Source organism: Cyprinodon tularosa, unplaced genomic scaffold, assembly GCF_016077235.1.
Source record: "Cyprinodon tularosa strain WSP-4 unplaced genomic scaffold, ASM1607723v1 ctg429, whole genome shotgun sequence".
NCBI classification, from domain to species: domain Eukaryota; kingdom Metazoa; phylum Chordata; class Actinopteri; order Cyprinodontiformes; family Cyprinodontidae; genus Cyprinodon; species Cyprinodon tularosa.
The window spans coordinates 458,838-486,283 of record NW_024039151.1 but is presented as its reverse complement, the minus strand read 5'-3'; the positions used below and the strand labels follow the sequence as shown (position 1 = coordinate 486,283).

General features: G+C 39.6%; 1 protein-coding gene across 2 annotated transcripts in view; it reads left to right on the top strand.

The window, feature by feature from the left end:
- The first annotated feature begins 495 nt into the window (after window positions 1–495).
- LOC119792700 (transcription factor COE1-like) overlaps window positions 496–27,446 on the top strand; it is a 142,308-nt gene continuing 115,357 nt past the window's right edge. Inside the window, exons 1-6 of one of the 2 annotated variants that reach the window (XM_038299448.1) lie at window positions 496–1,098; window positions 1,776–1,932; window positions 2,592–2,655; window positions 4,360–4,415; window positions 19,134–19,207; window positions 25,157–25,225. In XM_038299448.1, coding sequence (XP_038155376.1) covers window positions 971–1,098; window positions 1,776–1,932; window positions 2,592–2,655; window positions 4,360–4,415; window positions 19,134–19,207; window positions 25,157–25,225 — 548 coding nt within the window. In that variant the 5' untranslated portion in view covers window positions 496–970. The remainder of the gene's footprint in view (window positions 1,099–1,775; window positions 1,933–2,591; window positions 2,656–4,359; window positions 4,416–19,133; window positions 19,208–25,156; window positions 25,226–27,446) is intronic. The other variant, XM_038299449.1, reaches the window with a different exon arrangement.

Below are 27,446 nucleotides of genomic sequence, written 5' to 3'. Positions count from 1 at the left end.
ATAATCAGCAGCCCTGTTTTTGATAAATCTAAATGTTAAACTCTGACAACAAGAGAGTTGGTCTGAGAACAATTACATTTTCTTTATTTTCCTTTTTATGAAAATCATTGTTTGCTCCCTCTTTACATCCTTATTTCATTATGAAAAGGTTTCCAGTGAGCTGCTGACTGGAGGAAACATGTTCCAGCTGCTAAATAAGGTCCTTTTTTGCCTGTTTTCTAACAGTTTCTTTGCTCCATCTGCAGCCAAAACTTTTTAAAGATAATTTGTTGGTGATTAAAAAACTAAAATCAGATTAAAAGCTGATGAGACCCACATGGCAAAGTGATGCAGACCTGCTCCACTCCTGTCTTTGTTTGGGGGCGTCCCCTCTCCTCCTTTTCCCCTCCTCCTGTATTCCCTTCCATTTCGGTTCCACTCCCCCCCTCTCCCTCTTTCTCTCTCTCTGGGTCTCTCTCTCTCTCCTGGGGCGTAGAAGCGCCCCCCCTCATTTGGTTCTCAGAGAAGAGTCCTTTGGGAAGAGTCACAAAGCGGTTTCCTCAGAGCCAGAGCGGAGTGCAGAGCGCAGGACGCAGCGCCGTTGTGGACATCACCCACGCCACGGCACATCCCGCGCACCGCAGAGCTGCGGAGGAAACAAGAGCGTGAAAGATGAAGAAAGAAGTGTCAGACAATGATGACATCTGATCTCCTTTTTTCCCTCTCTGACAGCCTAAACTGTGGATCTCAGTTCCCGTCATTTTCTTAAGCGATTTTCTACCATCCGTAAATGTTGGAACAAGTTGGATCTGATCACTGCAGTAAGATTTGCGCTCAGCTTTAGTTTCAGATACCTGAACAGGACAGCAGTCAGCGGGGTAAAGAGCTGCAGGAGCAGGAGCGCACCCACGGTGTCCGGGTGACGGATCCAACCCCAGAACAAGTGCGCAGCAGGAGTGGATCAAGATCTGCGCTTTCGGAGGTTTTGTTCATGTTCGGGATCCAGGAGAGCATCCAGAGAGGCGGCAGCAGTCTGAAGGAAGAGCCGCTGGGAGGCATGAACGTCCGGAGCTGGATGCAGGGAGGCGGCGTGCTGGACGCCAACACGGCCGCTCAGAGGTGAGCTCTACCCGCCTCAAGCCACCGATCACAAGTCAGGAAAGATCCAAAAACAACCGCTTTTTTTGCTTTTCTTTTTGCGTGGTTATCTTCTTCGGAGAGACACTGTTGGATTTAACGCCATGGAGATACTTTGGAGAATTAAAATCCTTATTCAGATGAACCTTTTTAACACATAATCACCAAACACGTGCTTTTGTTGTTTTTTATTCTCTTTTACTAACGCCTAATGATATATTAGACGTAGGCTATATATAATATTATATATAATATTACATGTAGGCCTATATATAAAGAAAGTTTTTAATTAATCTGAATCTTTTAAAGTTTAACAATGACAGGTTCTTCCTTACACTCACAAAGATATAGCCTACACAAATAGCCTATATATATATATAAACTTATTAAGAACTCTTAGGTTAGGGTGACAGCAAATCAAGTTGTAGATTTTTTTTAGACAACCAAAAGTTGTTGTTTTTCAGCAGAGTCTTACGGCCTTTTCTTTCTTTCCTTTTTTCCTTAATGATATATATATATATATATATATATATATATATATATATATATATATATATATATATATATATATATATATATATATTGGAAAGGATTTTCTTTAACAAAATAAAAGGGAATAAATAAGCAAAGCAAAGCCCTTGTTGCCTGTGTGTCCGCAGTGGGGTGGGTCTGGCCCGGGCTCACTTTGAGAAGCAGCCGCCCTCCAACCTGCGGAAGTCCAACTTCTTCCACTTCGTCCTGGCTCTGTACGACCGACAGGGCCAGCCGGTGGAGATCGAGAGGACCAACTTCGTGGACTTCATCGAGAAAGAGAAGGTGTGTGGGAAAACTCTAGGAAATCTTTCATTTGAGAATAAATCTCAATTTTAGGCCTTATCCAATTCAGCTTAGGAATTTAAGCAGGCATATCATTGTTATATTATTTTTAATAATATAATTTAATAAAATAATATATTTTTTAGTGGCGTTTTTTATTGTTATTATTATTTTCTTATTTTTAAATACAAAAATTATAGCCTAATTTGCTTTTATGATCCAAATAAACGACAAAAACACATTGTGATTTTTTTTTATGTGTCCATTAGATATCCATCCTTCTCTGTTCGTTTCGATTGTTTTTAATTTACAGCTCAGTTGAACATAACCACTTGTTTTATATATACAAGAGCGCAGCGGAGCGCCTCATCAATTATGCCATCGCAGCGCAATGGGCGAACTGAGTGTCGGATTTATTGTCCTCCCTCCAAACATAACCAGTAATTACAGAAGAATAAAAAAAATCCACAACAACACAGTTAGGAAAATTACAAGGCTGCGCTCCTTTAATACATCAGCGGTGAACATATTTCACTGTGTAAGGCTGGACTCGCTCTGTCTGGCCTTTTGCTGGATGCGCCAACAGTTTCTTGTTTTGAAATTAAAGTGCAGTAAATCTCAATAAACAGCTCAGTGTTTGCCTCGTGTGTGTGTTTAAGGAGACTAGCGGGGAGAAGACCAATAACGGGATTCATTACCGGCTGCAGCTTCTCTACAGTAACGGTGAGTGGCTGCGTTATTCCTCATCACTTAGGGAAAAACTTTTTTTTTTTTTCATAAATATGCACAGAGGAAGAATTTTCCCATCCTGTTGAGCAAAACAAACAAACAAAAAAATATTTTTCCATCTTCCTGGAGGAGATTTTGTAGCAAAGCATCCCAGGAGCCACAGCTTGTTACAGCAGCAGACTCAGGAGAGCTGCAGGAATTTCATGAGACCTAATAGTCAAATTTCTCTGCTGCTGTTGCAGACGATTTGGAGCAGCTCCGTGGCCTTCCCACTGTCACCATCCCTATATTAGGCTCTGTAAAGTGTCTGGGTTCCAGTATTTTATAACAGAATCAAATGAGAGGCTCATACTTGTTAACAGCTGAATGATCTTCACATGTATTTTGCATCTAAATTGATTGATTTATACTTTAATTTCTTCAAGCTGGAGTAATGTGAGGCTGTTATGGGCCTAACCAAACTACTTCAAAGAATCTTTTGTAAAAAAAAAAAGAACAATGTTATGAATCAATCATTATAAAAACATTGAATATTCACACTGAGAATAATTTGCTTTTTAGATTTTAATTCTATTTCAACATGGACAACATAAATGTAGTTTAGAATTTCCTAAAATGCACCTGATAGTTTTTTTTTTTTAGGTATCTCGAAGTTTATTTATTTATTGTTCTTATTTATTTTAGTTTTAGAGTTTTTAATATTTTCCTAAAATAAAAAGGTTAAGAGTTTTTTCTTTTGTATAACCAGACCTGGAGGACAGCACATTGTTGCCCTTTTCTTTCCTACCATCACAAACATAAACATGGAGTTTAGGGCTTTACCTGGATCTCAGATGAGATTGAGCTTTTCAGCAACAAACACTCCAGGTTTTTTTTGTCTTTATTCAAAGGAAGGAAAATTTACCGAAGCACAGAGTACCCACTGTTAAATTGAATGGATGATCTGATGCTTCACACTTTTTCTCTGCAAAAGACATTAGGAACATTGGTAGAGTACATGGCATTATGACATTTCTGATATAGGAGGACATTTTCATTAAAACTTCAAGGCAGCACATTAAAAATGAAACATCTTTCAATCTTGCAGCTGGATAAAGCTCCAAAACTTTGGTCATAATAAAAACAAAAGTTCACCAGAAAACAAACATACCTTCCAACATGGAAATCCTTACACTTAAATCCTGTCAATGATTTAATTGGTGAGCTGAAGAGAGGGGAGCCTACACAGGACTCTGGATGATCTGGAGTGAATATACAGAAAGAAAAAGGGAAATTAATCCTGTTTTTATGCCTTAACTATCTCTAAGGAGAGAACTCTAAGTGCTTTATTACTATAAAAATTTGTCTTGAAGAAATATTAACAGAGGTAACAATAACTGTTAAGTTTAATAAAAAAATAAAGATTTCCTCTGCTTGAAATTTAAAGGTTGGACGTTCTCAAAAAATGCCTTTAAGTATTAATGTATTTAAATGTGCAAACACATTCTTTCTCATCTATTGGCCAGATTGTGTGGTATTTTGCTCCATATTAGTTCTATTTAAGGGGGTTAGATGGAATAAAAACACATAATAGACATATAAATTAAACTAACAGTAAAAAGGAATTGCAGATCTTTGTTACGTAATGTTTATCACAATGCTTTTAATTAAAATCCATGTAAAGTTTCTGATTCCTGCTCTTCCTCTGCATCCCGACAGGCATCAGAACAGAGCAGGACTTTTACGTCCGACTCATAGACTCCATGACTAAACAGGTAAACACCCTCACACTCCCAGCAGTCTGTCACCTCTCCTGTTACCTTGCTGACAATGAGCCGCTCCACTGATCCGCCGCCCTCATGTACTGTAGCTACACACACAGACTGATGAGTGTTTGTGCGAGATTCTACGGGTGGGTGTTTCCACACTTTGAATGTGGGAGATAGTGACACACGCACACACACACTGCATGGCTCCAGGCATTATTTTTCCCTTTGCCTGTGCTTCCCTCGCTGTGATTAGAGCAAAGAGGCAGCACGCAGGTGTTGAGGAACAGGAACGCTAGTCTGCTGCTCACAGTAGGAAGTGGGAAGATGTAACAGCACCTCTGGGATTTGGTCTACCTGGTGGCAAGCATTGTCTGATTCCATCCAATTTATGCTGTTAAGATTTTTGTTTATGTGTAGATTAATGAGAGGTAGAAGCAGGAGGAGTTATAGAAGACATAAGGCGGATAAGACTTTAAAATTCCATTTAAAATGGATTTAGATTACACTGTTTAAATTGATCAAATGGAGCATCATTTTAGTAGGAAACTGAAAGTGAGAGTTGTCTGCGTGTTGTGTGGGGAGCCAAGAGGTCATGCCACGCACTGAATGCTCGCTAATGTGGCTCCAGGCTCTGACAGAGTCTCACATTTCTGCTGCCACCGTTCCTATCGCACCGTTTGTGTGTGTGTGTCGGTGTGTGTTTGAGACTGGCAGGCAGCAGGACCACACAGCTTCAACAATAACACAGTTTAGCTCAAGCTCTATGGGGTGAACCCCCCCACCACCCATTTTTTTACACAGCGGGGGCCCTGAGGTTTAAAGAGATGTTATGCAAGTTCAGACACACTCTAGCACACTTGGTCAGCAGTGTGCAACATTTATACAAACAATTTTATTATTGGGGAAAAGATTTTACTAAATATAAATGCACATTGCATAGGGCTCTGCAAAAATCTTGGGGTGCTATTTCATTTCTTTAACTTTGCTTCCAAAGAGCCATACAGGTGCTGGTCATAAAATTAGAATATCATGAAAAAGTAGATTGATTTCAGTAATTCCATTTAAAAAGTGAAACTTGTATATTATATTCATACATTACATACAAACTCATATATTTCAGATGTTTATTTTGTTTAATTTTGATGATTACAAATGACAACAAATGAAAATCTCAAATTCATCATATCAGAAAATTAGAATATTACTGAAGACCAATAAAAACAAAGGATTTATAGAAATGTTGGCCAACTGAAAAGTATGAACATGAAAAGTATGAGCATGTACAGCACTCAGTATTTAGTTGGGCCTCCTTTGGCCTGTATTACTGCAGCAATGCGGCGTGGCATGGAGTCGATCAGTCTGTGGCACTGCTCAGGTGTTATGATAGCCCAGGTTGCTCTAATAGTGGCTTTTAGCTCTTCTGAATTGTTGGGTCTGGTGTATTGCATCTTCTTCTTCACAATACCCCATAGATTTTCTATGGGGTTAAGGTCAGGAGAGTTTGCTGGCCAATTAAGAACAGGGATACCATGGTCCTTCAACCAGGTACTGGTAGCTTTGGCACTGTGTGCAGGTGCCAAGTCCTGTTGGAAAATGAAATCTGCATCTCCAAAAAGTTGGTCAGCTGCAGGAAGCATGAAGTGCTCTAAAACTTCCTGGTATGTGGCTGCGTTGACCCTGGACCTCAGAAAACACAATGGACCAACACCAGCAGATGACATAGCACCCCAAACCATCACTGACTGTGGAAACTTTACACTGGACTTCAAGCAACGTGGATGAAGTGCCTCTCTTCTTTTCCTCCAGACTCTGGGACCTTGATCTCCAAAGGAAATGCAAAATTTACTTTCATCAGAGAACATGACTTTGGACCACTCACCAGCAGTCCAGTCCTGTTTCTCTTTAGCCCAGGCAAGACGCTTCTGACGCTGTCTGTGGTTCAAGAGTGGCTTGACACAAGGAATGCGACAGCAGAAACCCATGTCTTTCATACGTCTATGTGTGGTGGTTCTTGAAGCACTCACTCCAGCTGCAGTCCACTCTTTGTGAATCTCCCCCACATTTTTGAATGGGTTTTGTTTCACAATCCTCTCCAGGGTGCGGTTATCTCTCTTGCTTGTACACTTTTTTCGACCACATCTTTTCCTTCCCTTCGCCTCTCTATTAATGTGCTTGGACACTGAGCTCTGTGAACAGCCAGCCTCTTTAGCGATGACCTTTTGTGTCTTGCCCTCCTTGTGCAAGGTGTCGATGGTCGTCTTTTGGACAACTGTCAAGTCAGCAGTCTTCCCCATGATTGTGTAGCCTATAGAACTAGACTGAAAGACCATTTAAAGGCTTTTGCAGGTGGTTTGAGTTAATTAGCTGATTAGAGTGTGGCACCAGGGGCCATCAATTTTGAACCTTTTCACAATATTCTAATTTTCTGATATGATGAATTTGAGATTTTCATTTGTTGTCATTTGTAATCATCAAAATTAAACAAAATAAACATCTGAAATATATGAGTTTGTATGTAATGTATGAATATAATATACAAGTTTCACTTTTTAAATGGAATTACTGAAATCAATCTACTTTTTCATGATATTCTAATTTTATGACCAGCACCTGTATTTTAGGAGCTGCATGGTCGTGCAGCAGAAAGCTGTAATGGGTTTAAACCCATCTGAGGTCTTTCTTTGCATGTTCTCCCAGTGTATGTCTGGATTTTTTGAGGTTACTTTGGTGTCCTTCCACACTCCAAATAACAATAATCTGACATGAGATGGATTGATACATGTAGTTAAATTACACAGTATCCATCTGGAAAGGCTCCTGTGGAAAGTGTTCACAAAAGGAAGGGACATTCAATCAAATTCTTCAACCTGATTGGGTAAATCTCCATGTGGCATCTGCCTCCCATGTCGAGTTTTCAGCCAATTGCAGCACCAGAAGCTACTGTGACTCATCATAACCTTGATTTGTTTCACAACTGTTCATTTAAACTCGTAGCAAATCGAGAGTAATGCACAAACATCTTCCCATTCACAAAGGCAAAAATCGCATCCAATTGGCTCTTTTTTCAAAAAAGAAATAGAGGGTGTTCCAGCTAAAACTGGCACGGCCAAGTTTGTTTAGCTTCAGCCTTCTGCCTCTGGTTGACATGTTGACGTTGTCCACTTCGCTGTGTTTCATTGGTTCAAAACATTTCTGTATCAAGGTTATTGCATCTGTTGGCTTCTGGCATGATGTATTTTCAAGAGTTTGTGGATTCACAAATCAAGCGACATTTCATCGTGCTTGCAAGGTTAAAATAACATGGCTGTTAGGATAACTGGTTTCTAGAGACAATGGATTTTCAAGAGTCAGACCTTCTTGCATTCCTTTAAATGGATATTGGTTCATGATTTCCAGACTTTTTGAACATATCTCTCATCATCTTATTCAAACATTTGCTGCTTCAGTCATTTTCACCCCAGTATCAATACTTGCTTTTTTATTTGATGATAACAGAACACTGAAGTGCAATTGGGCTCACCGACCACATAGGATCTGGGTCTTAGCAAACATATTAATGGAGCCATCCTCATCATATGTCCACCGCACCTCATTTATTACCCTTTTAGAAGATCAGCACCTTCCTATGGAGGAGATGCTGTGTTGCTGATGCTTTAGAATCCTGGTAGCGTCTCATGTATCAGGTTGATTGTAGGGGAGGAGTCAGAATAAAAGGGTTTTAAATGTCTAGGTGAGGGAGGACCACAATTATCTGCCTTCTGGACCCCCCCTTCCCCCTTCTGGAGCCAGGTCTGCTGGATTATTATCCTGGGGTTCAGCCAGACTCAGTCCAAAACGGTAACAGGAGTTGCCTTTTTGGACTGCAGCCCCGTCACCATGTGGCCCAAGCTTCTGTAGGGATAGGAAGGTTTGGCTGCCACTACACCCAGGTGGCTGCTTGGGTAAGGGCCTGAGCACGGTTTACAGATTCTAACAGTTTACCCTTAACAATGGCTTAATATGCTTTTAGTGTCACGTCACCACTCTGTTCATTCATTCACTGGTTACCCCTGGCTACCCGCATCAAATTCAAGTCCCTGATGCTAGCCTACAAAGTGCTAAAGGGTACCGCTCCTATCTACTTGAACCCACTTGCAAAGGCCTACCTCTCAGTCACTCCGGTCATCAATGGATTGTGGTCTAGCAGTGCCTACAGCACGCTTTAGACAATCCAGACTGTTTTCATGGGTTGTTCCTAGATGGTTGAATGACCTACCAAGTGCTTCAAGAACTGCAGCGTCCCTTTCTATCTTTAGAAAACGACCAACCTCTTCAAAGAGCATCTCTTATCCTAACTCCTTCCCATACCTCTGTACCCCTCTGCTACTCTTTCTGTACTTCCTGTTCTCTCTCTCTTTGCGGTCACCACTGATTCTGACTAGGGATATGTCTGCGTCTTGTGTCAGCTTTGTGAGTCGCTTCGGATAAAAGCATTTCCTAAATTGCTAAATGCAATGAATAAACATTTTATCTCCACATTTCCTCTGTTTTGCATCAAACCCCATAAGCAGTGCTTAAAAGTGCTTAGAAAGTTCTAGGAACTCTGGTAAACTTAAAAAGTCAGAGTGTGAATTAAATTATGCTTATATTATTAGATAGACTTTATTGATATAACAATAAGGGGGGATTAAGGCCCCGTCCACACGAAGTCAAACCCTGGCCTAAACGCACAAATTTTTCACCAAACCAGCCTCTCATCCATACGAAGCCGGCGTTTCGGGGGTCTGTAAACGATCTTTTTTTATTAAGCCTTCAGATTAGGAAGATTTTGAAACGCCGTTTTCGCGTTTCCATCTTTAAGCTCTAACCGCATTTTTTTTCTTACACGCATGCGTCATAGCGTCGCCTCTAAACACGCATGCGCAACACAGTATCACAACAACAATGGCGCCGTACTGTGTTGAATGGTTGCTGCTCATGCTACTCACCCTGCTGTCGGGCTTACAACAGAATCTTCTTCTTCTGGAATATCTCCAGGAAGAACAGAGCAATATCGACGACATAGTTCAGCATCTGAATTTGGCTGAACCACGAAAATGGACCCGCAGGGCAACCATGTATAAATATTACTGCGCATGCCCAACATTTCGTTGCCTGTTTTCGCCTATTTTTGCTTTGGCATCACAGCGCCACTTACAGGCCTGGCATACATTTTGCAGCGTTTTCATGCATTCGTGTGGACGATCACATTTATTTTACGTCTCCGTCTTTACGACAAACGTTCTGGAAAATATTAGCGTTTCGTGTTCGTTTTGACTTCGTGTGGACGGGGCCTTACTGGTGAGAGTGGTGCAGATGGTTAAAAAATGGACAATAAATAAAGTTTCAGAAGACATATGGGCAAGCACCCTATGTCTACTTTATTGTAAAGCAAAGGATGTGTGATGCTGTGAGTGTAAAAATTAGCAAAGTTTGTTCTACATTTCTCCACCAGAGGTCCCAACAAATGTGTCAGGGTTATCATTATGTGTGAATATGAGTAAAAAAGTAATTTAAAGTTAAGTTCTCAGCCATGTATGAATTTATTTCAAGTTTGTTTTTGGTTGCTTCCAGTGAAGAGGAGTCAGTATATTGTTTCAGTAGTGCGTGTTGGTCTCTGTTTGGGTGCGTTAAATTCCCAGCATTAGATGAATAGGACAATAACAGGTGGTGGAATCAAACAGCCATGTGCTTGGCTTAGTCCCTCACTGATGTCATGGCTGCTGTCTTTCTATCCACACACAGTTGTTCTTCTGTTGTCCCCTAACAGGGAAAATAAAGCCATGCAGCAGCATGGAGCGGTTCTGATGTTTATAGATCGTCTTACTGGGATAACAATAATTTGCAGTTCTACAAAGTTTCTACATTTTCACAGTAGAAGAAGAAACAAGACATCTTTGATCATTAAGGTGCACTTTAGTGTCCAGTTAACTGTTTAAACATTAGATTTTCTCTTTGATTTTGTATTTAAATGAGCCTTAAAATGTATCAAGAGCTGAACCAGAAGTTTAAAAGTCAAAATAGAGCATACAAAATCAACAATAACCTCAGATATCTAAAAAGACTGTGTTTACATAGATCCATTTAATTCAGTTTGGTTCTCATGTCGTATTACTGTTACACAGAAATATACAATCATGGAAAAAATGATTAGATTAACCCTTGATTTGAAAGTAGTTGTGTTTTAATCAATTGCTAACTTCTGTGTATCGTGTGAATAAAACAGACCGAAAATAAAACACTTGAATGCTTAAATTGACTGTTTTTAGAAGCACAAAGCCAAAGTAACTGATATAAGAACTTAAGTAATTTGGATTAAGATCAAGAAAAAACATTGGGGATGGCCAGAAATCAGCCCTTTACTAAACTTTTTTGACCTGTTTTCATTTTCAGTTTATTTGTTCAAATAAATGTAACTTTAGTTGAACTGGACATTAAAATAAGGATGTGGAAAAAAAAAAGTAACAACTTTTTCCATGACTCTACACATCAGAGGCAGAAAGACATAAATAAAAAGAAAAACAAGTAAAATCCAGAACCATTTTCCCACACAAGCATCACAGATCCAAAGCTGTTCATACACACTCTGCTCTGCTGTGAAGGCTTTTCAGAGAGAACCTCCTAATCTCCCTGGTCTAGACATGGCTGCAGCAGTAGCATACCCCTTGCATATCTTAAACAGCGTTAATGTCTAGAAATAGCTGGAGATGAGAGAGGATAAGAGGAAAACAGTTGCAACGGGGCAAAATACGCTTCCTTCCACCCTGCATGATCTGCATGGATCAGCTGGGATTTAAACCTTGAGGGCAAAAGAAGGAAATATTTACTTTGAGTTGAAGAGCAAACCTTTGGGACGTCGTTTAGTGTTTCAGACAGCGTGATGGAGGAGAGCCAGAGTGAATGATAGTGGATAATCCTAGAGAGTGGCTGGTATGCATGGAGCTGCTACTGTGGTGAGAGCTTACAGGTTCTTACAAAAGTATTCCCACCCCTAAACACTTCTATATATGGTCCAAATTATATTGTGAAATATATGAAAACTAAAAACTCAGATTTAGATTGTTTTTGATGAATATATAGCTACATATGTGTAACTACAATCAATCAGTTGATTTTGATGCATGAGTTAAACGCTTACTATTTTTACCCCTGACCAGTCTGATGTGTAATTAGTTTTCATGGTGCAGTTTGTACACTAATCTTCTCTAACAAACCTCTGAGGCCTCTGCAGAACCACTGCATCTATATTGAGATTAAGTGGAGCACAGAGTGATGCTATTACAGTAAATTTGTCAGATTTTTTCAATGAAGGTTATTTGTTGTGAAGGATTTATGCATGCCACACTTTGATATTTTAACTGGTAATAATATTCTTTCCTTTAACCCTCCAGTTATGCATCTCTTTGACGTTATTAGCTTTGATGCAGCAGATTCTAAAGAAATACAAAGGGCGTGAATACTTTTGCCAGATATTGTATGTATAAAATTTCAGATTGTCTTTCATAGAAAAAAAAAAACAAAACATTGGCAAGTTCTGACTTCCCTGAAAAATAAGCTAACTCTAAAGTTGAGCTCTTAAATTTAACGCTTCAATTCTGGATGCCTGGTGTTTTAGTGCTGAGGTGGAGAGTTTCATTTGGTGCCCCCTGATCTCTGCCTTGTCCTTAAGAATACAGCGTCTGTCGCTGCATGCCCTGCTGGATAGCTGGCGTACGGATCAAACTGACGATACCACAGGAAGAAGTGTGTTTCCCTGCCCAACAGATCCTTGTTTAAAAGCCACACATGCCACACTATTCTGAGGTGCAGGGGCATGCAGCTGAGATGCAGTGCTAAAGTCCTGCGATGGTGGAGAGAAATAGGAGAAGGAAAGAGCAGATGAATGAGGGGGGAAAGAGCCGAGAGAATGACAGAGATGACAAGCTCATGATCAGAGGTAATCTGTCAAGGGGAGTGAGAAAAGAACTGCATGTAAATCATTTTAATGTGGTCATGTTGTTTCTGAAAACAGAGTTACTGGAAAATTTCTCAGTTTAGGCTGACTTCCAACATTTCAATGCTTGAAACTGATCCCAGATTCTGAATTGGATTAACATCTGCACTTTAACTCAGATATTCTAACACAAACATTTGAGCTCTTGTTTTATGTTCTAGGTTAAAGTCTCCTGAAAAAGCAACTTCCAACCCCTGACTGACCCGTATTTGGCTCTTCTTCTTATCAAATCTGACCAACTTGCCTGTTGTTGAAGAAAAGTATCCCTGCAGAACAAGGCTGTTACTACCACCTTTCACTGTGGGGGTGTTGAATTCCTTATCATGTGCAGTTAGATTTGTCAGCATTGGTAGAATACCAAAAAATGTGACTCAAGTAAGAGTAGAAAGTCACTTTTCAACATACTTTTCCTGAAGCCAAAGTAAAATGGGTCTATCCAAGAAATTAATCAAATAGAAGTAAAAGTGTTTGGCAAAAAACTAAGAAACTGATCATCACATCTGATTAAATATATAAAAAATATAAAGCTAAGTTCAAAATTTGTTTTTTTTTTAACACTGGAGTAACAGAATCATTCCAAACAAACAGCATACCGTAATTTTCGTACCATAAGCCGCACCTGAATATAAGCCGCAGAAGTTAAATTGCATGATTTGTAAATATACAAGCCGCACCGGACTATAAGCCGCAGGTTTTTTATGTATAATTACCATATGGTTTATGCACAGAGTGGATTGTTGGGAAAGAGGCAACACAATTGAATTGAGACAATTCTTCCTGCTGGCGATGTAGGAGACGCCAGCCTTTAACTTAAAAGCCACATCATATGTATTTCAACGTTTGTTTTCCATATTGAGGGTGTCACGCAAACTGTCTTGCGCTCGCAATGTCCGTCTTTCTCGGAGTCTGCTTCCGGAGGACGTCCGCATTCCCGCGCATGCGGCTACTTGTGTGTTGAAGTAAATGTGAAGTCAACATGGTGGATGGTAAAATCCATAGATTTAGGTACCGTATTACCCTAGTGGCTGTTAGCTGTAAAAGTCCATAGATAAGCCCCATTGTTATATAAACTGCAAGGTCGAAAAATGGTCAAAGATGGGGAAAAACTCGCGGCTTATAGTCACGAAAATTACGGTAACCGGAAAACAAGTTTGTGCAAAATAAATTCTACCAAATCACATATTTACAATGTAATGAATAAAACCCATCCTTATAGTAGGGTTGTCACGATACTAAACTTTTCAACTCGATACCGATACTAAGGAAAATATTCGATACTCGATACTATTTTCGATACCACAAGGCTAAAAACAAAGACTCCAAAATTCTACAGAAATATTTTCATTAATAAATAAAATACAATAAATAAACACAATAAAGGTTGTATGCTGTGCACAATATTAAGCAAGCTTGATAAAAAATGTATAAAATTAAAATTAAGTGTTCCTTCCTTGGCTGTGCTTTGCACACATAACAATGACACTGGCCAAACCGGTTAAGAAACAAAAATAGTTCTCAGCAGCTGCACCTCTTACAAAAAAAAAGTCTGAAACTGAAAAGTGTACAGAATTATTCAATCACAGAGTGTTCTGAAAGTGCATTGTCCTCTATTCTGCACTTTAGATGAATGACTGCTTAGGTACCACTGGTGGTGGCACTGTATCGATACTTTTAAAAACGAGTATTGTATCCGGATACAACATTTCAGTATCGATACTTTTTTGAGTTTCGATACTTTTGACAACCCTACCTTATAGTAGGTAATGTTTATTGCTAGAACAAAATGAAGTACTTCCAGTGTCAATAGATTGTGCATTACCATATAATTGCATTACTAGCTAGCTCAGCAGATAGAAAATAGAATAAAAAAGATGCATCTGTGCAAACAAGAAGTCTCACAGGAAGGTTCTACATTCATTAAAGTGTAGCCAGGAATCTTAAATAGGTAGAAACATAAATCATAATAATATTAATCAAGTAAAAACTCTTTAAGCAGTCTTTTTACCTTCTATAAGTCAGTTAAATAAGTTTAACTCAATCTGGTTTCCAGTCACACACAACGTGTTTATTTTAGATGTTTGTTGTTTCCTCTACACAGAAAGTTAGAAATAAAAAATCCCAAAACTTTCTTGCAGCATTTTCCCAAAAGCCAGACTGATGGGTCTCATGTACTGCAGACAGATGTTGGGTTTCTGCCACTTCTGCCACCAGCACCTGAGCTCTAAGGATGATATGCTAGATGTTCATTGTATATTTTTTGTATTTTTATTTTTCTTCTCCATTGTGATAAAAAAAAAAAAAACTGCTTTTCAAGGGAGTGCTGGACAAGAGGTTGCAAAGTTGCTTATTGAACAGAAATACATTTGAATACCATTAGAATGAGAGGTACATAAGAAAAGCATATAAAGTAAATCCATTAGAGGTAACTAGGGGGCTGTCTCAAATGCTCTAATTTTCAATTAAAAAGGATAAAAACTCAACTTCTGGTCTCTTTTTAGAGAATTCCACGCACGAGGAGCTGTTTATTTCCTATTGAGGAGTTCAGGAAGTTTTATTGCTCTTATCTGATTTGACCATCTTTCCTCCAAGTGCTTGCTGTGTCCACTACCTGACTCCTTAGAAACTGTAAAAGCAGACTTCTTGTGAATCTTTCTTCTTGCCACTTTGGCATAAATTTGTAGATTTTGTAGAGAATGACTGGAGGCTGTTTTTGAATATTACATCACATAAATTCCCAGTGTGATACACGAAAGACCTAATGTAAAAAAAATATTCAAGAGTACGAATACTCTCCATTAATGCTGTTTTTTTTGGTCTTATGGTGTGGATTGATGGGTTGTACTTAAATACCTCTAATGTCTCAGTTGCTGGTTGAGCCTCAGCAGAACGTCAACAGGAAGGCTTCAGCTTTGCCTCGGGTCAATTAAAACACTTTAAGCGTTTCCTTTAGTTTTTTTTTTGTCGTTTTTATGAGAGTTGCGGCCGTGGAAACGTCAGCATCTGCTGAGTGTACATGTTGTCACACTTTCTGCTTCAGGCTTATATTGTTTTTGTTTCGTGTTACACATCATGCTCGAATGGCCTGGGTTTGCAGATCCCCTGAGCCCTGAACCACCTAGACCTGTTCAGTCTCCCGGTTTGAATGTCAATACATTTTCATTAGGGTGTGCATGCATGGAAAATTATAACTGACAAGGACCCTGGGCCCTGAAATACATGGGGTCTCCAATTCCAGAAAATACAAATGGTCTCAGAGACAGCTAGCTATTAGTATGAAATGCTTAAGGCTAAACTGAGGTGGTTCTTCCATCATACTGCCGCTCTACATTAATGTTGCAGCCATCTAAGCTAGATTCTGGGGGCTGCAGGGGACTACCTTCTACAAATGAGGGGCTCTGTCTGCACTTTGTGCCCCAGATGGGGCCCTGTAAGGAACACACAGCCCTGAAGGCTCCTGGAGGACAGTCAAGGGTTTAATAATACATACCTTTTTTCAAATGGTCTGGGATAAACCCTTACCCAAATTATAACCAATTACCCCCAAGGGATCAAGTTTTAAAAAGTGATTGGTAATGAAAACATCTTGAAATGAAGCTGCTGATCGATTTCAGTCGAAATTTCAGAACAAAAACAGAAGAAATTTGACTTAAAGGTAACTTTATTAAAGAGAGAAGCGACAATTTAGGGCTTCTCACTTACATGCTTTCTTTGTTTCTGAGGAGAGCCTACACTGAATGATTTATTGTTAATTACTTAAATAGGCTAACATGTGCTTAAAGATTTCAATAGATAATGGCTATTATTTATTGTATCCGTTAATTTTCTATCACGCTTATTTCCTGCTGGGGTTTGCGAAGAGTGCTTGTGCCTCTCTCCAGCTGTCAATGGGCGTGAGGTGAGATACACCCTGGACAGATCGCCAGTCTATCGCAGGCATGGGCGAAATTTTGATTTCAGAAGTCGGGGGACGCAAGTAATCTTTAATATAACCAACTTCAGCGTGTTTGACCATCAAATTAAAGACATAATTCAGTGGAGCATCAGATGTTTGTAAAGTGAGCTTCTCGGGAGTGACAGCGGTGACATGCAATCACACAAGAAAAGAAGGTGGGCCAATCAGGAGCTAGTAGGCGGTCTAAACTCAGGGAAGCGGGCTTCAGGTTCAGCTGCAACTTTCCGCTTGGTCCTAGTGCTCAACGAATGTCTGTGTAGTGTACTGTTACATTGTTTTTGGACAGTAAGACATGCAAGGGACCAAAACAGACATTGGTGCAAAGTTCAGGGGACATGTACCCCCTCCAGACTTACGCTCCAAACTTGCAGGACAACACAGACACAAACAAAAATTCATGCACCGTTCACACCTAAGGAGAATTTAGAGAAACCAATTAACCTAACAGCCATATTTTTGGACTACGGGAGGAGCACCCAGAGAGAACCCACGCATGCACAGGGAGAACATGCAAGCTCCATGCAGAAAGACCCCAGGCCAAGAATTGAACCCGGAACCTTCTTACTGCAAGGCAACAGTGCTACCCACTGCACCACTGTGCAGCCCCTGTTTATTTAATTTAATTGAATAAATGATTGATTCATTTTTTATTTTCTGATTAATTGTTTGATTGATTAATTATTTCATCTGCTTCCCTACCATTATAAACACAGCAGGTGATGCGTTAGACTTAAATATGTTTCCAATTGTGGCCTCATGCAGAGTTTTATTGTTGGGAGCAAGTGAGTTTTCACCACAGGTACTTAATTTACTAAAGACTGCTTGATGGCAGCGGGTAGTCTGAACCAGAATTGAAGATTATTCCAGAGGACAGAGAAACTTCCCCGCTGCTGCCTGGGAAAAGTGAGCTTGTCACTCGGTGAGACTTGCTGCACTTCAGAATGACAGATCAAAGGGACTGGAATAGACCAAAGATAGACAGGGCGTACCTACTGATTGATGGATAGCTTAGTGGTGTACGACTTTATTCTGAGCCTCCTCACATTTGCTGGAAGGCTGCATAATGAAAGCCGTCTACACCTCAGCTGGATCTCAGAAGCAGAAAGCGTGGGTATCGTTAAGAAAATAAAGCTTAATTTTAGCTAAAAACTCACCTGTACAGTGTGTCAGCTGCAATGATGCTGTTGTTCTTGTGTTTATGCTTTGAAATTGACTGAATGTGTGTGAAAGAGGGGCTCATCATGTGAGTTGAGAATTTTACCTGTTATCCTCAACAATCTTTTCCCACGGGTTTGTTTTATAACTTCATGCTATGCGAATGTAATCACACAACTACTGCATTGAAAGTAATCCAATTTTTTAAGCATCACACAAAATCTTATTGCTTTCCACTAGTTTGTTAGAGTGCCGTGTGAGGAGCGGGGGAAAAATGCAAATACATCTTTATAAATCCAGGCACAGGTGCATGCAGTGACAGGCAGCTCACAGCACGTCTGAGTGACAGTGTAGCATCACCGCCTGGATGATCATGTGGCATTTTATGGATCATGTTGTGGGATTTTCTCACAGTGTTCTGCTTTAAACCCAAACAGTTAACACAATGCTCACAGTGCAGGTAAAAATATTCAGTCTCCAGAACAGTTTCATGTGTGGCTAAGTTACCGCCACACGTTTGATCCTTTTTATTAGGATTATTAGAAATGATTAAATATTTATGAAGTGGAAGACACTGGACTGGTTTTAATGTTTTGGTTTTGTGTTGCATTTACTTTTATTTTTCCCCCCTTTTACACTGGAATTAAATTTTCCTTTAAAGTCACCCAAATAAGGGAAGTCTAGCTGTGAACTATAATCTTAGTAAACATGAAGCTGTTCTGTTACGTATCAGAGGTTTGCTAGAGAACAATATTAAACCAACTGCATCATGAAGACAAAGGATCTTGACTCGTTAGAATGGTCTACTCAGTCCTAGACCGAAAACTAGATGAAAATCTGTGATAATTGTGAAAATCATGGATACTATTTTTCATCTCTGGCTGAGCTTTGGTCATTTAGCAATTAGGACTTTTTAATATTTAAGTCACCAAAGCTGAGAGAGACACACCCCTGTGATTTTGCAGTTACAGTTCGGGTTGCACCCATAGATCAGCCGGCTGGTCGATCGATTTCTTGATTATGGGAGATCGGTGGTCGGCCGATACTTAGAGGTGAAATCAATTACTCTGTAAGGATCTGAAACTCTCCCACCATCAATGCCTTGAATTTAAATTTCTTTTTGAAAGCAGTTATATCAGAGGTTTTATTGTTTCTCAGGCAATGATTATTATTTTCTTTCAGTAAAATAAGATTGAAATATCTTGTGTTTTGTGATCTCATAACAACTGACTGTATGAGTTAGAATAAGAAATCTGTATTGATCAAAGTCGGAATCGGCCTGTCAGGCTTTTTAAAGACCAGGAATCGATGATTGGCTGAAAGCCTGTAATCAGTACACCCTTACTACAGATATTTTAACAATGTGTCTTTTAAGGGAGTGAAAACACAGGCCACACTTTTTAGATTCTTCTTTGTAAAAAAAAAAAAAGTGTTATAATAAATGTTTTGACTTCAATATTATCCACAAATTTTTAATGCTTGTACAAATTAAGAAAAGTTTCATGTGAATACTGTCATAAGGCACTGCTCACAACTGATGAAGACCCAACCTCAAGCATGTTACATAAAATATAACATTATTCTTTATCTCTGTCTCTCTTTTTAGCCAATCGTTTATGAAGGACAGGATAAGAACCCAGAGATGTGCAGAGTATTGCTGACGCATGAGATCATGTGCAGGTAAGACACTCATCCTTACACCTCATCAGCTTCCTTCTCCGTTTCTCTTTGTTCCTCCACACCTCTGCAACGTGTTTGTTAAGCTACAGAAAATTTCCACTCCTCACTTTTTTTTTTTACCTGTATTCTTCTGCGGCCCTCATTACACCTCCAACTCCGCTCCTTCCCCAAGATGCACCGATATGCAAAAGATTTATGTTAAAGAACAAGAGTTTGGGCTTTCATGGTCGTTGCTTTAATTATAGTTTGAGATGAATTTCTGCAAAAGTAGGTTGAGAGGAAAGAGCTCTATTTATAGAGCCATTTTGCTATCCTATGCTATGCAAAAAGAAAGTGTGTGTGTGTTGAAACACAAGTGTTTTGTTGGTGTGTATGTGCCTTTATGACGCCTGGTTAATTAGGACACAGAGAAACTCATTCGTCAATCTGAACCCTTCTGTTGCTTCATGGCTAACAAATGGGCCCCCTTCCACAACTTGACTATAAAATATAGGCAGGAACTCACACACACGCACACCCACCCACCTACACGCACGTACACATGTGCAGCCTCAATCACAAGCATATATAAAGGCACAAAAGAAGCATGCATATGCACGCACAGGCCTGCACACCGCAGTTATAAAAATTCAAATTTAGCCCATGAATTAAGTTGTTCCTGTTCCCTGACCTTGTCACTGAGCAATTTTTAACTATAACAATATAAATTGGGGTTCATCTATATGTGCAACCAGGGGCTTTAGCCGGGAAATCAGGCACCCTTATATTTTATTCTATAGATTGCTGAATATTCTTCAGCCTGCTGAGCTGCAAAGCCTAATGAAAGACATCTTTGAAATTCTAAAGTTATTCACAAAGATTTCGAAAATACATGTGAAGATGTGTTATTGTAGTTAAGCATGTTTAAAATTGCATTAAAACTCGGTTCGGTTATAGAGCTGGAGGATTTTTAAAAGAATTCTCCAGTATCTTTTTTTTATTTTATTTACAAAAAAATGTTTATTGATTATAAAAATTATTATATGAAATACAAAGTTTTATAAATGTGTACCAAAAAAACTACTAATCCTGTTATTGTTAAGTATTTTAAATGATGACATCACCAATTACTAGAACCTAGGTAGCAAAAGTAAACATTAAACAGGTTAGGTGTCATGATGTTACAAAGTTCAGACCCAAATGCAGTAAACCGAAACAGAGAGACCAGGGAAAAGGTTTAACGGGTTTTATTGGAGAAGTTTACCAGAGGGGGAAGGGTTGCTCTGAACACTGCTCAACCGGAACTGTAAGGTGAGGGGAAGACACAGCGGTTAGTTCAGGTCCAGTGGGGAATTTGACTTGTGAACTTGGAGAAGAGGTTTTGGTTGCCAACTCACGTTTCCAGAGAAGTTGTTGAATCCTTGACTCCTGTCTGTGTGCCGTGGTTCCAGTGTTTGTCTGATTTGGTGGAGGGCGGAACAGGGTTTACCCAGAATGCGGTCGATAGTAGGTGAACAGAGTAACTGACAGCCACTCCTGCGGTCCTTGAACGGGTCATAGTGGAGAATAATCCCTTTTTCAGTGAGAAGCTCAAACGATCTCATGGGGAAAGTGGATCCAAACCTCCTGTTTGAACCCCAGCTCAGTTTGAAGCTCAGTTGATCCTTCCAGGGAGTGAAGATCCGAGTTCGCAGGATGACTTCCTGCCAAGAGGCAAAGACAAAACAAAGTTAAACTCAGGTTGACAAAAACTCAGCTTGACTCAGCAAAACTCAGCTTGGCTAGAGTACCCTAAACTGGCAAACACTCTGGCGTCGAAGTAGTGGCAGTCAGCAGCTTAAGAACATCAGCAGGTGTGTGAGGAGGCGGACCAGAACCAGGCGCCTCCTGGTGGATGAAGGGAGACAAACACAGAAACAGAGACACAAAAACAGGAGTCCTGACATTAGGGACTTTTGACAGATTTCAACATGTATTTCTCAGGCATTTAAGCTGCAATTAAATCACAAAAGGTTCAATCTAACCTCTTTGATTTTTAATTTAATCTGATGACCCGCAGGCCTTAAGGGATACTTCCATGGATACTAAAGCAAGGAGTGAAAATCAAAACGAGCTTGAGAACCTTTAAATGGTGCAAACCTTGAGGTTAGCTGTCTGGACAGCAATCTCTACAGGAGAAGCAGTGCAGAAACTAAAACCTCAATCACTTTGCATACGCTCCCGTCTTTAGCAACAGATGAGGTCAACGTGACGGCTGTTGTCTCAACTTCTCCTTTGCTGATTTTGCAGCAGGAGCTCGACACAATGCTGAACGTGCACACAGACAGAGAGCCCGAGGCCGTACATTAATCAGCGTGGTTTATTGTCATGGTGAAGCTATTAGCCACATGCTCTCAGCCACATCACAAAATATAACATCACTAGTTTGAAATTTTGTATTTTAGTTTAGTTATTAGCCTCCAAATGACAATGCTAAATGGTAGCTTGCCTTCTGCTGTTTAACCAAGAAGTAGCTTGAAGTTTTAAAATGAAACTACCATAGAATGAGTGATTGGTACTTCTGTCATTTTTGATATCTCCTGTCATTATTCATGACAGGAAATATTCTTAAAAAAGCAAATTATGAATTTTTATTGCAATGGACTAAAAGGTGTTGTGGCCTCCCTTAGCCAGCTGAGAAACATAACTCTATCCTCCATCATTATTTGACTCAGGAAATGTCTTTTTGTTTACACCTGTCTACACAAAATGACAAAATAAAATCTGTCTAAGTCTAAGTCATCATAATCCTCCCCATCCTTAAGCAGTTCATCCCTGTACTTTCTTCCTCCCTTGCTCTTTGCTCTCCTCCTCTCCCCCATGTTGCTATTCTCTTAACTCTCTGCTTTTCTTCCTCTCCAACCCTCATTGCTTCGCCATTCTTCAAAAGTTTCCGTGCAGTGACCCAGTTCATAGCACGGAGGAAAGCGAATGGCAGGGGAAAGCTGAAAGAGCGGCAGAGGAGCAGATAGTGGAGACAATGAGGAAGGTGTAACATGTCAGTCCCTTTTTTTCCCCACCTCTACCATCTGTGACAGTGGGAAACCTGAGACATCTCCCTTTCCTCCTCTTCCCACCCAAACTCCTGTTCTCCCCTCCTTTTTTATGCCTCACCCGCCTACTCTTTCACTCTTTATTGCTGACCCCCCCCATGGCTTTTATACTCTTCCCTCTGACTTCCACCTTTATTCATAATTAATACAGGCAAAGGAAATCTCTGACACCCTTGTAGTACATATGTGCCAGTCTTTGTAATCTTGCCAGTTTTTTTTTTTGTTTTCCCTGCCTACACCTTATATGAGCTTTTGCGTCCTCCTTCCTCCACTTCACTTGTTTGTCAGTGCAGGACTCAACAAATTGATTTATAAAACATGTTGGCCACAATTTGCCTCTATTCTTGAGTTAACTCTTAGGATACAAAGATCAAGAAATTTGTGATCAAACCAAAACAATTATAAGAGTCATCCTGCAGTTAGAGGTTCTTTATTAGTCATATCACTTCATTTCCTTAGAGTAGATAAAAAAAATATATTTTTTTCTCACAAATGAGAAACCCCTGATGGATGAATTGTGCATAATAGAAGGTACTGATTTGTTTCAAAAGATGTTGGGTAAAAGAACAACCAAAACAAATTACACTAAAAAGTTATCAAAATGGCCAAAATGAGCATACATTAACAATCCAGTTTAAGACAATAAAAAAATCTGAACAGAGATTAGTTTAAACTTTTTGCGATTCCTGGGTCCACAGATGTTTAGACTAATGTTTACAACAGTGGTCTCAAACTTCAGTCCTCAAGGTCTGGTGTCCTGCATTTAGATGTGTCTCTGCTTCAACACACCTGACTCCAATTAGTTAGTAGAGCTATGGAAAGCTTGGCTCAATCTGAATACCTTCATTTGAAATTCCTACCTTCTGTTCCTAGCTCCTATCCCATCATCCTTTGCCATGTGAAGAGAAAGAACTCTATCCAGGGTAAGAAAGGAGCTCCAGGTTGTTGTTCTAAATCCATACAGCCTTCAGCCCTTATGGACGTCATTATGCAATGCACAAACACATAAATGATGCTGGTCAAATTTGGAATACAGCTTTCTGAAAAGGAACTACTGTACAAAAATTAAAAGTTCCACTAACATAGCTTATGACTGAAGCTCTCCATTATAAAACATGAAACACATGAGGGATTATACATTAGCATATGTCACACAGAGTACATGTCAACAGAACAAAACATTTTTGTTTAACTCCATAAGATTTGCTGTGCCTACACTTTCTGTCATGCAAAAGATTGAGTGAAGACATATAGTTACTAGCGGAGGCTAGGGACATCAGGCGGTCCATTGCCGTGAGGAAGTTTCTCAGGAGGTTAAGGTGCTCTTGCCCTGAAAGAAGGTGGACCTTTGCTGGCTGGTTTTCTTCCAAGATTACTCTGCTTTTAGCTCCGTCTAAATCCAGTATTAAGTGAGATTTCTCAGAATATTTATTGACAACAGAATCGGAGTAAGTGGCGCTTAAGGCAGGAACCTCTGTGGTTGGAGACGACTAGTTAATGACACATCTTTCTGGAAGTGAATGATCACAGACGTGCGAGTCACTAACCTGGTCTTATAGTTTAGTCCGAATCCAGAGACAGAGGATGGTTCCAGCTGGCTGGCTGCACAGAGAGTCCCAGAAGCTGATGTATAAGTGGTCGGAGAACAAGCAGGAGATCAGAACCAAGCAGACCAATGTAGGCAGGATCCAGATGGCGAAGTCAAAGCCAAAATCTGTGACATGGTTGGTTGTCAGAGCCAGGAGGTCAGAGATCCAGTGGGGTGCCGAAGGGGACCCCAGGACAGAGTCGGGTCACAGTTCCAGGTTCAGAACACAAGCAGGTAGAGATCAGACAGGAGTCAGAAGACAGGTCAGGCAAGCAGATCAGACGGCAACAGGCAGGCTCAGAGGTCAAGAGGCAAAACAGGTCAGGATCAGGTAGTCAGAACACAGGAACGCTAGAATAAGTCTCACCAAAGGCTCAAAATAATCTGGCACTGATGACTGAAGGCTGTTATATAGTGACTCATGCAGGCTGATCAGATGAGTGGGTAATAGAACAAATAGAACTGGGCGGAGCTAAGCAGGTGTGTGAAATGAGTAATCAGACCAGACATTAGTCCATTTCCATAGCCTCTATTGAAGATAAGCCTCACCACAGCATGCCTCCACTATTATTTTAGAGTTATATCTACCTTTATTCTATCATCACGGCTGAGGATGACACTCTTCACCATAGACTTTTTAACCTCCCCCTAATATCCATCTACATTATAAACTGCTTAATTCATCTACATGTTTGGGCTCTTTGCTTCAAATCACTCTGGTTCCTGTTCCTGTTATAAATCGTTCTCCTCTACAAGTGCATCATTTCAGTACAAACGTCATCATCATAGCATTGTTATAATTAAAAAAATGTAAAAATGTTCATTAGTTTGAACATTTTAACTTTATTAAATTGTATTGTGGAAAACTTCTCAAAAAAGTAGACTTCACATGACTTTAACATGCCGGCATTTATAAAGGTGTACTAAGAAATCCACTCCTTGCACTTCTCAGCTGGCTGGCTTCTCTAAAATCATGTATATTCCTTTGAGGTGCCGCCGTACGCTCACCGCCGGTGTCATGGAAGCCTATTTTTAAACATTGTTCCCAGCGATGATCTCCAGAAGAAAATGATCTTTGGGTTAAACTTCTGTTGGCCTGTTTTCAGGCTGACTTGATCAAATGTGAATTTGGTAATAACCTCTCTATCGCTGCTGTCAGGGTGCATTATATGCAGAGACTCTCTAATTTAAACTTCTAATAGGAAACTTTTATATAATGCTGTGAATGTTCTGTGCGTCAAGCTCACTTTGCCCCATGTCTTCTTCTTTAACTTGTGTCTCTTTTCTCAGTCGGTGCTGTGACAAGAAGAGCTGCGGAAATCGTAATGAGACGCCCTCAGACCCTGTTATCATCGACAGGTACTGACTTTCTCTTTGCCCCGTTCTCTGTCTCTCACAAACTCACACACACACACACACACACGCACACACAGACTAGACTCTGGCACACTGCTCTGACCTGTTTGAATGGCAGCGTGGGATTGCATGTTTGTGTTTTCAGACGATTGGCTGTTTCAAACTGAAATAGATGTTCTTCAGACTGAATCAGCGCCTTCTGATGTGAGGCAGAGTGAAAGAGTTTAAAACACAAGCTTTGCATTTAACAGTAGGAAAGATGAGCTCTGGTTTTAGCAGTAACTTAAAAAAAAGAACCCCATAAACTATTTTTTTCTTAATCGAGAATACATGTGCGAGTGTGATTCAGGTAAAGTAGAGATCTGTTCAGAGAGGACGCAAATGCACATTACTGGCTCTGTTGTAGCCTGATATCTTGAAAACACTCAAATGTCAAACCCCAAAATCTTAAAGCTGATGTTTCTTTCTTTTTTTTTTTTTTTTTTTGGCTACCTAAGTCAAAATTTTAATGTTTTTATCCAAATGTCTATCAGAGAGGATTAATTAACTTGTCCAAACCTCTTCCTATCATTCCTGCTTCAGGGAATATGTAACCCTAAATATGGGTTAGAAGCAAAGAAAAGGGGGACAAAGAAAAGCAGAAATGAGATTCAACATTAATTTTATCAGGATGCAGTGTAAGGACTTTAGAACTGGGGTGATGTGCTCCATTTTCTTGGTTTTAGTGAGGATGCGGGCAGCAGTATTCTGGATTACCTGCAGCTGTCTGATTGATTTTTTGGGCAAACCTGTGAAAATACTTTAGTAGTCATCAATTTTACTAAAAATGAATGCGTGAAATTGTTTCCAACTTCCTCCTGAGACATTAGTAATTCATTCTTGGAAATGCTCTATTGATGCAGGCTAGGCTGGACTCTGGCTGGACCTCTCCAAATCATCAATATAACATAAAAATACATGGTGGTAAAAAGAAAATTCAAGATTACTGTAAACCTTTATCTAAAGGATAAAGGTTTGCAGTATTGTAAACCTAATAATGTAATGTTCTACTTTGAACTCTAACCTCCGTAGAACATGAGGTTATATGCCAGGTCAGATAAGAGAAAATAAATCATCCCCTAATTTAAAGAAAATTAAGTTTTTATTTAACTGTAAATCCGATGGAGGGTTAAATGAGCGGTGGTTGACATACCAAGGTGTATATTGCATTTGTTTGTGTGTTTGTGCAGGGCATGTTCTAGACTTAAACCACAGACCTGTTTATTTTTTGTTCTTGTCGGCTGTCTTAGACATCTCAGCTTACATCCCATTATATATATTTGCCTGGAAGATGGTTAAGTTAGTGTGTAGATTGGGTGTGTGTGTTGAGGATTTGGAGGAGCTGATACTTTAGACGCAATCTGATAAAAGAATAGATACAGAGGCCATTACGTGTGAGGAACTGAACCATCTGGAGCGTTTATGTTATTGGGACGGCTGGTGTGCGGCTGTACGTCATTTAACACGGCTGGAAGAGAGAGGCAGTGAAGTGAATTCTGGGAGATGTCAAGGAACTTGGTCAGGAAGGAATGTCAAGGTTACTGTGGATACCGTGGGATACTTCCTGTCAAACTCCCCACTCACAGCATCACGATGCAACATCTGGAACTCTGCTCTCTGACCTAAACATGTGGAAGGAAGAGCAGAATAAAAATCTTTAAGCGAGTCACTGGTCGTAAATGTGCATCAAAACAGAATCATGTTTTCTTAGGCTTAAAGAGACAAAGAAGTGTTTTCTTTCCATTTTTTTTTTATTTACAATGTAGTAAAGTTAATTTTTTTTCCAAAAACTATATGAAAATACACAAAAGTTATAGCACCTTTTAAAACATACTTTTGAGATCCAACTTCTGACACAGTCAGTGTTTCTTTTTTTTATCTGATTTTCTTTTTGGCATCAGATAAAAAAATACAAGTGTGAATTTTGCTTTTTTTAAGAATATACAAAATAATAAATTTAAGAAAAGCGTTTTTGTTTTTCTGTCATTAGCGAAATTAACTAGTAAATCAAAAGCAGTTTGGTTTTAATTTTATATTTCAACCAGCAAAAAAGAAATAACTTTAAATCAGAAGCAAAAAAAAAATAGTTTTTTGTTGTTTGGTTTTTTCATTTTCAGAGACTTGATGTTGTCGCTTATTTCACAGAAACACCAAATTTGAAAGGGTGCAGAACTCAGAAGTAAGT